This window comes from Artemia sp. Qi Xiang Cuo, chromosome 4 (genome assembly GCF_049724085.1).
Source record: "Artemia sp. Qi Xiang Cuo chromosome 4, ASM4972408v1, whole genome shotgun sequence".
NCBI lineage: Eukaryota > Metazoa > Arthropoda > Branchiopoda > Anostraca > Artemiidae > Artemia > Artemia sp. Qi Xiang Cuo.
This window is the reverse complement of record NC_142797.1, coordinates 39,985,576-39,998,173: the sequence shown is the minus strand read 5'-3', so window position 1 is coordinate 39,998,173 and position 12,598 is coordinate 39,985,576. Positions and strand designations below refer to the sequence as shown.

Genomic DNA, 12,598 nt, shown 5'->3' with positions numbered 1-12,598 from the left:
ATAAGTGCATTCAAGCGAAGTTTTCAGAGAATGTTGAGGTGAAAGTCGAATTAAATCAAAACATTTTATGGGCATTCTGGTTGTCAAAAGGGGGAAACAAAAGAATGACTGAGAGTATTGAGTTTCCTTGAGGGCTTTAAAGGAATGCAAAACGTGCATACTACTAAATCTACTAACACTACTACTAATACTGCTACCAAAACTACTACTGTAACTGCTACTACTACTATGACTGCTACTGCTACAACTGCTACTGCGACAACTACTTCTAGTAGTACTGAAGCTAAGGGTATTACAGTGAAACTTTCAGGAATGTTGAGGAAGATAGTGAACTAAATTGAAATAAGCTATGGGGATGCAAGTTATTGAAAGGCCGTAACAGTTATATCTCAGGAACAGCTTCGAGTGTTAAGTTGAAAATTTCAGGGCAGGTTAAGAGGTATGTTGAACTAGCCAAAAGGTACTATATGTATGCTACCTCTACTACATCTACTACTACTACTAATACTACTATTAAGGCTAAGGGTATTAAGGAGACATTTTCAGACAATGATGGGGGTACCTTAAATTAGATTGAAACACACTGTATGTACAAAGGTAGTCGTATCAGCAGTTTAGCAAGAACAGCTCAGAATGTTCGGTTGAAACTTTCAGAGCGTGCTGATGGGTATGTTGAGCTAATGCAAAAACACTATATGCAAACTATTACTACTAGTGGTAGTACCACTACTGCTGTTAGTACTACTATTACTAAGGCTTGTCGTGTTAATGTGGAACTTTCCGGGACTGTTATGGGTAATGTTGTAACCAAAGCACAGTGTAAGTGCATCCATTTTTTCAAAATAACATAGATACAATTTTCTGGGAATGGTATTAAGTTTTATTTTTCAGAAAAACTTGATGATGTATAAAACTAAATTAAACAATACTATATGTGTCCAGATTTTCAAAAGGACATGTTACAAAATGTTGTTGAAAATTGTTTCCGACATAGAAATAGTAAGTCAAACTAAACCAAACTGAAATGATTGAAAATATTCTTTTTCCATGAAAAAGACAATATCAGTAAAAAATAACGAGAAATTAATTTTAATTTTTTTTTCCCACAAAACAAGTTTTTCAAAGAAAAGTCAAGGGTTACATTAAACCAATAATGAGCAGAAATCAAGTCAAATAATTTCTAAGCGCAAAACTACCAAACATAACCACCAATAAATAAATGAAACCCAAAACGAACAGAAATTACAATAAGAAAACTGACAGAAAAAAACCGAATACGACAGAAAAAAAAACATGCTAATCACTGCAACAGTCATGTCAATATCGGATAACGATTTTTGAATGAACACTGAGCCCATTGCGATATTCACGTGATAATTTAGAGCTGTTTCTCAGGATGGGGGGCTCCAAACCTTCTGTTTAGTGTTCTATATTATGAAAAAATGGTTTGTATATCTTAAAGTTTACATTTCCAGAATTTTGATCATAATGAGCAAAATATGAAGTTTCGAGGCGCAAAGTGGAAGAAAACCTCTCTTTGTTGTGGAACGACCTCTCGTCAGTAGCATGACGCTGCTGAAATGTATCTGATGATGACAATCACTGGTGTATGTGATCGAGATATCCAGATTTTTTTTTTGTGTATGTTTTCACTATCTAATAAAAGGATTATCCCCATTTGAACTTTCATTTGTTCGTTACCTGGTATGGTAATGAACTTTGAGTCTCATCTCTAAGAGCTTCTATATAAGGTGATTTCAGAAGTCAAATTCATAGCCTCTTCAGAATACAATCCCAGTCCCTTATCATATTCACTAGCTTACAATTTCTTGGAAAAAATTCATAAAATTCCTGAAACTCCTGTAATTACTAAACTATTCATGCTCCCAATTTACACCGTTCAGTAATCGAGCACCGTTCAGTAAAATTACGTTCAGTAATCGAGCATAAGCTTATAAACTTGAACTTCCAGACACATTTGTTTATAACATTTTATCCTACGAACGGTTTGTAGGTTCCATTTCATACACCTGACTAATTCAGAAAGCGTGTAAAAATTGAATATGAGCGCCATCTCTTTGAATGTATTCTGTTTCCAATTAACAGGGGCGCTGGTTTTGGATAAGCAGGTTTTTAGTTTTAGGACAAAGTTTATACTGAAAGCATGGTATAAATATAGGACCAGTACTGGTCATAATGAGACATATTAAGAAAACATCTCTTACTTCATAATATGCGTAATAATCCTAAATAACATATTTTTCAGTTAACATATTATTCAGCACCTTTAGCAGCACTATTTTCACTGTTGGTACAATTTATGCTATATTTACTATTGGAATTCTTGGCCTTGTTGTCTGGGCCCACCATATATTATTTGATTGCATTTTTCCTTTTTCAATTATTCTATATAGCACCATCACTGCTATCTACCAAAAAGATGTAAATAGGCTAATATTAATAAATTTAGGTTCGGTTAGATTAGCTAGATGACTCTTGGGTGTTTGTTTTAAGACGATTTTCAAAACTTGAAGAAACGACAAAATATTTGATTGTAAAACTGTAAAAAAAGGTAAAATAGTGAGGATAAAGGTGCTCCTCTTGGATGATATATTATCTAGGATAATTTTGCATGTTATGAAGTGAGAATTGTTTTCTTAACATGTATCCTTATGACCAGTACTGGTCCTAAATTTATACCAAAAGCACTTCCATAAAATCAGTCCCCTCTAGAGAATTTTCGCTAATCCAAAAAAAAGTATAGATAAGAAATCCAAGTCAAATAAAGTTTATCAAAGTGTTTTCTTTAGAATTTTTGCTAGCCAACACCAGTGAAGAAGAAACTTTAAAATCTATTTTAATTTGGTTGTCAAAGAAGAGCATTAGTAAACATTATTTTATTTTCAAGCCCTTTCGAACTTGTCGTCATTTCTGCCACTATTGGTCTTTAGATGACAAACTATTAATAGTACCAATCAAAGATAAGTTTTCGGAAGAATATAGCCCCTATAGACCTTATTCGTTTTTCCCCCTGAATTGCAACACTGCGCGAAAATCGGCCATATTGTTGGAAGGTTTGCTGTGCAAACATGGAACTTATCATGGAATTTCCTGAAATTCAGAAGGCACTGGTGAGTTAATTTTGTTGATAATATTGTTAATAGCAAGGCTGTACATCACCTGCATTCTGGATTGATTTTTCCTGAGCTTGGGTAGTAGGTTTAGCCTGTACTAGGCTATATCTTTGCCCAGCCAATCATGGACTCCAACTTGAAAATTACAAACTTTAGGTGCCAAAAAAGGCAAAGAAGTTAACAAAAGTGACACAGAAAGATCCGCCATAGTCTCTACAATAATACTAACATTTTTTTGACCTAAGAACCTGGGTTGACTTTCCAGTTTTTAAGGAAAATTTGACCCTTAGAAATTAACATTGTGAATCAGTACCAAGAAAACTGAGGCTAGATTCTGCTACAAAGGTATTGATAATTGGATGGTTTTGGGGTCAGTGCCCTTCTAGAAATTCCTCTCCGTCCAGCCAGGTTAATATTTTGTGTTCCAACTGCACAGGCATCGTGTGGTAACATTTTGGTAAATTTTTCCATTCATGGAATATTGAGATAGCTAAGAAATAGACCTACATCTCCATTTAGAATTTCATGATGAATCCAAATATAATAATCATTAACTAATAGTTTGCCGCAAAGTATCAAATTTTATAAATTTAGTTCAAGGATATTGTCAGTTTGTTTTCTTGCTTATTTGCCAGCAGATAAAATAATTGGATGGTCTGAAATGGTATTTTCTGGTGCAAAGTGCTGGAAAATTTTCAAACTTCCTATTAAAATGTGTATTTTTTTTCATTTGCATCTCAGATTTCTTGTTGCCTCCAATCACCCTCCATAGTTTATGGAGGGTGATTGGTGAGTTAATTTTGTTGATAATCTTGTTGATAGCAAGGTTGTACATCACCTACATTCTGGATTGATTTTTCCTGAGCTTGGGTAGTAGGTTTAGCCTGTACTAGTCTATATCTTTGACCAGCCAATCATGGACTCCAACATGAAAATAACAAACAGTTATTGAGGTGCCAAAAAAGGCAAAGAAGTTAACAAAAGTGACACAGAAAGATCCGCCATAGTCTACAATAATTTTAACATGTTTATGACCTAAGAACCTGGGTTGACTTTCCAGTTTTTAAGGAAAATTTGACCCTTAGAAATTAACAGTGATGGTTTTGATGATGATTTGATGGTTTTGGGGTCTGTGCCCTTCTAGAAATTCCTCTCTGTCCAGCCAGGTTAATATTTTGTGTTCCAACTACAAAGGCATCATGTGTTAACATTTTTTTAAATTTTTACATTCACTGAATATTGAGATAGCTAAGATATATACCTACCTCTAAATTTAGAATTTCATTATGAATAAATATATAATACAAATTAACTAAAAGTTTGACGAGAACGATCACATATTATTAATTTAGGTAACGGATATTGTCAGTTTTTTTTATTGATTATTCTACGTCATATAAAATAATTGGATGGTCTGAAATGTTATTTTATGATGCACCGTGCATGAAAATCTTCAAACTTTCTACTAAAATGTGTTTTCTTTTTCATTTGCATCTTAGATTTCTCTGTAGGACAGCAAATAATTTTAAAATAAATATTATGACCACCTCCTGGGTGATGCCCCTGCCTATGTTTCTGGGCCTTGCTATTACCAATCACTAGATTTTGAATATATGAATACAAAAAAATGATTTACTGATAGAATATAAGCTATTCGAAATTGATTTTGAAATTGAATTCAAATTAATTATTCAATTAATTGAGTTAATTTTATTTAATGAATTCAATGTGACATTTAATTTGATTAATCGATTACCAGACTTGATTTTTGTTCCATGAACATATTGGATCAGATGAAAAGTACAAGTGAGTTTTGCAGAGTGAGCACATATTAATGAAAAATTCAGTTATGTTTGTGTTGTTACTGAGAATTTATGAGTTGACCTAGCTGAGAAGGGCGCAATTTGAGGTTTTTAGGAGCTCAGGATCCCCTTCCCTCAGTTTCTGTCCCTAGAACAAAATCAAAATATGTTTTTTGGAAACATATATTAACTTTTGAGGGTTACAGGGGACACTTTTAGCGCCCCCACAACTCAGTGCCGAGGGCAGCTGCCCCCTTTGCCCCCCTAGTTCTGGCCCTGGTTTTGGTCAGCTATCAGGGAGATTTAAGTCCATTCCCAGTAATTCAGCACATGGTAATAGTCCTCTTCCTCTCCTGAAAATGGACCTTGATCCTAATCTGTTTTTCTCCTACTTTTCCTTCAGCAGCAGGATAGCTGCATTTTTTTCTAACTTTTCCTCAGGCTACACCAAACACAAGAGTATAAATTTGTATTTTTAGCACTCTGGCCTCCGGTGCCTGATCTCAGATCTCCAAAAAAACGTGTGCTGTATGTCTGTCAAAAAAAATTAACACAGATGACCCAAAAACATAATTTACCGGCGCGTCATGGTTAGGGGGGGGCCCGGGGCCGGGCCCTCCGGACCTTTACCACTATTGGCCCTCCCCGGTCCCACCAGTTTTATTTTTTTTATTATCGTGGAGGGGGTGCTCCCCCCCCCTCAACCACTGATTTAAAGCAGCCCATAGTAGTTTTACTCTTCCAACACACTCAGAACTTTATAAAGTCATTTCATAACCAAAAACCATACTCAAATCTCCTCAGTTTAACTGGTTAGGTCTAGGCCTATGTCTATTTGAAGAACAAATCAGTACAAAATTTGTCAACTCTAAGTTTCTCATATTTTTTAGGGCCAGTGGTGCAAAACTCTTGATATTGTTCCACTTATCTCAGACAATGTTATTGAAGATTATTAAAAAGCTTCAAATTAAGCCCGCTAGCAACTCAAGAGAAGCTAAAGCTTCTTGTTGGAGCAACATATTGACCTGGAAACCATGCATATTTTAGAAGTGGAAGGACTTTTTGGAAATAAAGGGTTAGTGATAAAAGGGAGTTGCTATCGCAGTTTTAAAAAGAGGGACAAGCCACATTCAATCAAAGTCTATCTTTCCTGTGACAGTCAGATTATCAACAGTGCTTGTTCATGCATTGCTGGAAGTGTTATTTGCAATCACCTGGTGTCACTCTTGAAAATTATCAGTTTGATGCAAAGTCTGTAGAACAAATAAATCCCTGCCTCCCTGAGCCGCACCGAGATGACTCAACAGTGGAATTACACGAGAAAGCGGGATCTTGAGCCACCAAAGGTGATGGACATTGACATTCGCCAAGTTAGGGAAGGAGGACTGTCAACTCCAAAAATAGTGCAGCTATATGACCTGCGGGTCAGTAAAGATGATTGTCTCAGTCTGAGATTGCGATTTGTGCAACTTAGTTCTTCCTTTAGCCCGGCTGTATCTGCATTTTCAGATAGGACAGAGTTTCTGTTACATACTCTTTGTTTATTTTTGTTAATGGTTTTTTATAAAGGTAAATCTGATTCACTAAAGCAATTTTATTTTACTCTCAGAAACAATAACTTATGTTTAAAAATTATATCTTCAAATGTAAGCTGTACCTGGACTTGGGATCCTGAGATGGCTCTCATGTGAACATTTCGATGATGAGAAAACCATTTTTCTTTGCATTTCTCTGCTCTTCCTTTAGGCAGCTTTCTGGGCTTTGAACTGGGGAATGCAGTAGTTGAACTGTTCCATGCGTGAAGCATGCTGTGAGTTGCTGTTTTGACTTGCATCTCAGAAGTTTTGCTTCAGGACTACCAGGACACGTGCCAAGTAATAAGACAACAGATAACATGTTCCAATAAAGCACAAGGGGTTGTCATACAAGTTTAGCTAAGGTTTTACTTGGCTTTATTGGTTGCAGCGGTCAGTCGCGGCTAGGAGGGAGGGGGTCGAGGGGTGTAAACTCTCCCTCTGAAAAGTGGTAAAGTTTGTCAAAAATTCAAAAAAATTGGAAATTTTACCAGTCAAAAGGGGGCAACGGCGTTCTTGTAATGCCTTAAAGTGCTTATTCCAGACTGTTCGAATACCCTGGAACTTATCATCAGGTGCGTAACTAAGGATGGGTTGGTGCATTGCACCAGAGGAATTTTTCTTTTATTGGTTTTGTAATAGAGACTTGAAAATGCATTTTCAACAGAAAAACTAAGCTATTTGGCTCTGACAGGACAATTCATTAGCAATCTACACCGTCCAATGTTCATCAAAATAGTATAGTTGGCACTGAAGATTAGGTCCTGTAGGCGGGAGGCATTAAGGAGCCAAAGAGTAATTACTTGTTCATAAAAAAAAAAAATGCACGCTTTAGTGGTAAATCCAAAAATGTAGTGCTCCATGCCAGAAAATACTTTTCTATCCTTGACTATTCACCAACTTCATTATGAGCAGAAAAAAAAATAAGAAAATGACATTTCTTACTAGACATTTTCTTAAAAATTACTCTTCGCACAACACTAGTTTTAAGATAATTTAATCCTCAAAGATAGGTGTAAAAGAAGTAAATATATGGAATAGTACACTTTTTAGTTATACATGGTTCTAAAATTTCAGCTGCTTTGCGGCAGAAAGCACTGCTTTCAAACCATCTTCTCGCCCAAAATAGATATATTTACCACTTCAAACCTCAAAATTTTCTGCACAGATTTGACTTAGTCCGCACATTTTCGTCACCCCTTCCTAATGTCCAAAGGAATTTGGATTACCATGCCTATCATTAAAATTGCTCGATACCCGGACTTACTTTTTACTTCTCCCCCCCCCCCTCCTTTCATCGTAAATCCCGTATCCGTCACTACAATTAATGCCATTTTTTGCTTTCTTGACTACTAAATTATGTAGACTGACACCCCCCAAAACGAAATCCTGGCTATGCTGCTGGCTCTCTCATTTCCAGATTGATGCAAGCACTTTAAGTTTGAAGTCCAAGGCATGCTAAAACTTGTATCTTTGTGTTAAGTAGACCTTTAAAAAAGGATTTTCTTGCAGATCTTTTGAAAGACGGCACCGAAAGAGGAGAATATTCCCAGGCCAAGCTTGTTCAGAAGAGATTATTTGAATGCCCAGTGCTGTCAACATTGACCAACCATTTACAAATAGATGATCCTACTTGTAGTATTATAACCAATCTCAGTGTTGTAACCAGTGCATTGTTCAAGGCTGCTGAGTTTCCTGATTTTCCTGTGTATGAGCGTACAGGAAGTTACATGTTGACAAATACTGATCCAAAGCAGCAGCAAGTGATAGACTCCTTAAGAGTATCAGCATCAGAAGCCAAAGAAATTGAAAAAAAATTCTCGCAGACAGGCTGAAAATGAAACGTGGTTTCGTGCACGTAAGTTTCGACTTACCTCCAGCAAATTCGGTTTGGTGGTGAAAAGGGTCACTCCTTGGAGCAAAAAATCAGTTTCGTCAAACTTTGCAGATCGAAATTTGGATAGAAACCCAGCTGTAAAGTGGGGCAGGACGCATGAAGCAACTGCTGTTCGAATTTACAAAAAAAATAGGAAAAAAAGAGGAAGGGACATTGTGGTTATGAACTGTGGGATTGTGATACCAGCTGAGTACTGGCTTGCCACGTCTCCTGATAGACGTGTGTTTGACCCATGCGAAAGAGACCCACGTGGCATTATTGAAGTCAAGTGCCCATATAGTCTTCGAGACAAAACTGAGGAACAGTTTTTAGCTGAATGCCCATACCTCACATGCTTGAGAAAGACCACCACTATTATTATCAGATCCAAGGGCAACTTGGCATTACTGGACTGTCGTGGTGTGACTTTGTATTATGGACAAAAAATGTTATAATAATACAAAGGATACCTTTTGATAATATTTTTTGGGAAAATGAAGTCAAAACTCTGACTGATTTCTATTTCCAACATTATCTGGAATACTTGTCTGAGCTTCTGTAATTTGAGGTCCTTTGATTAATGTGATAAACCTTTTCGACGTATCCAGAAACCACAAAAGAGAACCCCTCACAGGCACCAGTTACTGAAAAAAATTTCTTTGCAAACACGTTTGAGTTGAGTTTCGCGACGCTGATTGGTTGATGCTCAAGTTTCAGTAACGGTCCATGTTGCAGAAGCAACACTTCGGAAATGTCGAAGTAATGTATTTTGAGTTCCTTTGATTTTTGTGATTCAGAGTTCCGTTGATTTATGTGATTATGAGTTCCTGCGAATAAAAGCATTCCTTTTTTAACCTATATATATATATATAAAAAACATAACTAAAAACTGTCTTTCATCAAAAATTAGGCCACTAGTCAAATCCGTTTTATTTAATTTGGCTGGGTACTTTATTTTCCATACAAATGTATAAATTATTCTTGTTATTTCCTTTAATGTTGTTTTATTTAGTAGAGAAACTGTTGCATAATGCCATATTAGTGTGCATACATAAATAATTGCATACGGATCCTTCTGGTGACTAGTTAGACTTCATTTGTTTACATAATAAATTTAGTTTTTTACATTGATTCTCATTTAAGTATTAGGTAATTTTAGAGTTTTCTTACAACTGTTGTTGACACCTGTTCCAAGTACTTGGGTTTCTTTTTTTGTTGGTACACCATGCACGACATCTCTATCCTCATCTCTGAGGCTTGAACTCTCAGATTTTGCTTTATTTATTTCTACCATGAAAATTAATGAGGCACACTTGTGCCTCTAAAGTGGAGACCCACCACAATGTTAAGCGATTTCCGGTCCTAGCGGTCGCAGAGAGACAGCAGCGATCGCATTTTGTATCCCAAGCTCCAACTAAGAAACGTGCAAAAGTACACCCCCTCCTATTTTATCTTTATGGGTAAAAGTGGGCCGGATGTTTCGACCCTCCAACCACAGCCCCCCTTTAACGTTGTCCGATAGGGCTGAAATTTAAAGGTTAAGCCTTCCTAGGGCCCGGGAGCGTATCCTCAAAATTTCAGCACAATCTGATTACTCCTTCCCTGTTTTCCAGGAAACGAATTTAGCCATTTAAAGTTCATTTCTTTTTTTTATCAGCCACGCCTACAAGCCACAGCTGGCAACGGATCCGGGTGAATGAGGACTCATTCGAAGCGGAATTTGACCTGTTAGGGCCTTTTGATATTTTCAGACCGAAAGAATTATCCCCCGAATTAGATTTACGAAAAACCTCGTTTTCCTATAAGAGCCCATGTTAATTTTTACCACCACACCCCCCCTTTAACGTTGTCCGATCGGGTTGAAATTTAGAGAATAAGCTTTGCTGGGGCCTGTGAGATTATCCTTAAAATTTCAGCTCAATCCAATCCTTCTTTCCCTATTTTTCAAAAACAAAATATCAAGTTTTGTGGGGATTTGCTTGAGTCAAAAATAGATACGAGAGACTAAAACAATATAACTAGTGTCTCTGTGGTACAATGGTCGCTGTTCCTGACTGTCAGGCGGAAGATCCGGGTTCGATTCCATGTGAGAGAAAATTTTTTATATACTGAATTTAAAGTTTAAAAAAGAAACTAAGTTTCTTTTTTAAATCCAATCTATTAAATCCTTCGGCTCAACAGTCGGCCTTCAGGTTACAGTTAAGTCTCCACTGCTTTGATAACATGCCGTATACCCGCAAGCTCGAAGAAAAGTTGAAAAAAGAAAATCTTACTGTGCATTTGATTTGAGTATTCAGGAATTAAAAGCCTTAACACAAGAATTTTCAAAAACTGGGGGTTTTGGAGGGGGGCGCCCCCCAACATTAAATCCTGAAAAGATCAGCAAACAGTTAGTAAAGCAATAATAATGAATACACTGTACAAAAACGTGCAGAAAGTATTTTAAAAAAACTACGTTTTATAAAGAGTTAAAGAGGCTGAGTCACAAGTTCGAACCTGAACACGTGCAGGGATTAGGAAGTGTCGTTGGGGGGCTGCCACCCCCCAAACCCGTGCTTCCGTATATGAAAGGGGCTGTACTCTCCTAAACGCCTCTCTCTTTACGCTAAATTTTTTATTGTTTAAAAAAGAGTTTTGAGAAATACAAACTTTTGCATAAAGTGCAAGGCGTTGAGAGCAAAAACCCGTTAATATAAAGGCGTAAGGGTGTTGGGGGCGACAGCCCCCCAGAATCCCCACCTACAACCTGTAAGGGGTTCTGGTAGTAATTTTGAATACGACTATTTTAAAAGTTATAAAAATGAGTATTTTTTAAAATAGTTTTAAAATAATATTTGGTTGTATTAGTTGCTTTTACAAAATCTTCTGTTTCTGTAAATAATATTATATAATAAAAAAAAACTTAGAACTTTTATTTGTGTATCATCTATTTCAATTCCTTTTATTTACCCTTCAATATACTTAAGCATGGGATCGGCATATGCTTCAAATAAAAGTAGACTCAAAGGGAAAAAATGATTATTCTTCATTTGGTATTTCTTAGTCACCTGAAGAGCTGATGATGGGGTTCATAAAGACTGTCATTATGGCACAAACAGTCCACATCTGATTCAGAACTGGGACAAGGTTAACTGGGATTGTTTCTCTTAAGATCCCATAGCACTTAATTCGCATTATGAGTCTCTCAACATGTATTCGGAGGCGGGCAATCTTCTGTGTTTCAATCACATCAGAAGCTGCAAATTGCCCATCATTTTGAAGAAACGGGGGAATATTTAGGCTTACGCAAGAAGGCAAGTCAGTCTGTATGCGGATCAGCCATTATACTATCACCATCATCATATGGCATCTTCAGGATTCCACATCTTTTGGCAAGTTCTACATCAGAGATGGACCCGTCGTACAACTCAGATACAAACGTCACAATGCCGTTTGAGGCAATGCCAATGAGACCTTTTTTAGTCTGCCGAGTTTTGTATGACGAATAAGACACAGTTTTATTTAGGAATGACAAAGGAACTTGACACTGAATTTCAGTTGCGTCGATCACAACCCGAGTTGTGGGATATTCAGCTTTAAAGTCATCTGGCATATTTCTGTCGACATATTGTCTTGACGGCCAGAGAACAAGTCTTCCCAACTGTCTATATAAGAAATTGATCCAGCTCACAAGGATTTTGCTAATGGTCCCCTGACTAATTGAAAGACGGAATGCCAGGTCTTGTTCATATAATCCCACTTTTAGCTTGCAAAGGACAAGAAGCAACTGATCCCGTCCAGAGAGCTTTCTGTTGCGTCTCTTAGCTGAACCTTTGGGATCTCTCACATGAGCTTCAGTGAGTCTCACATTTTCACCATTTTCACCACAGTTGATGAATTCAAAAAAAGACTCAAAGTCAGATGAACAGGTGAACCCAGTATAGACCTGCAGTAGTTTGTTATCCTTTTTCATGTTAGCATAAGTAAATGTACCATCTTTCAAAGATTGACCAAAGGCAACGAGTTTCCTTTTTATGTCCATATTAATGTGCTGCAGTTTTTCCATCTCTTTCTGTTTATCTTGCAGTGCAATTTGCATAGACCTCGCCTTTGATTCTAGTTCTCTTACTCTTGATACGAAACTGGCAGGCTCATTATCGCTGTTACTGATAATAGACCCTGGGCTAGTTATTTCACAAATTTTACTCAGGTGATTGCCATCACCACTGTCAA

At 36.9% G+C, this 12,598-nt stretch overlaps 1 protein-coding gene across 1 annotated transcript; it reads right to left on the bottom strand.

Annotated features, from left to right (window-relative positions):
• Positions 1 to 11,684: 11,684 nt before the first annotated feature.
• Positions 11,685 to 12,407, bottom strand: LOC148953106 (uncharacterized). The gene has a single exon (XM_089087868.1). The coding sequence runs from the start codon at positions 12,405 to 12,407 to the stop codon at positions 11,685 to 11,687; it is 723 nt and encodes a 240-aa protein (XP_088943994.1).
• Positions 12,408 to 12,598: the final 191 nt, after the last annotated feature.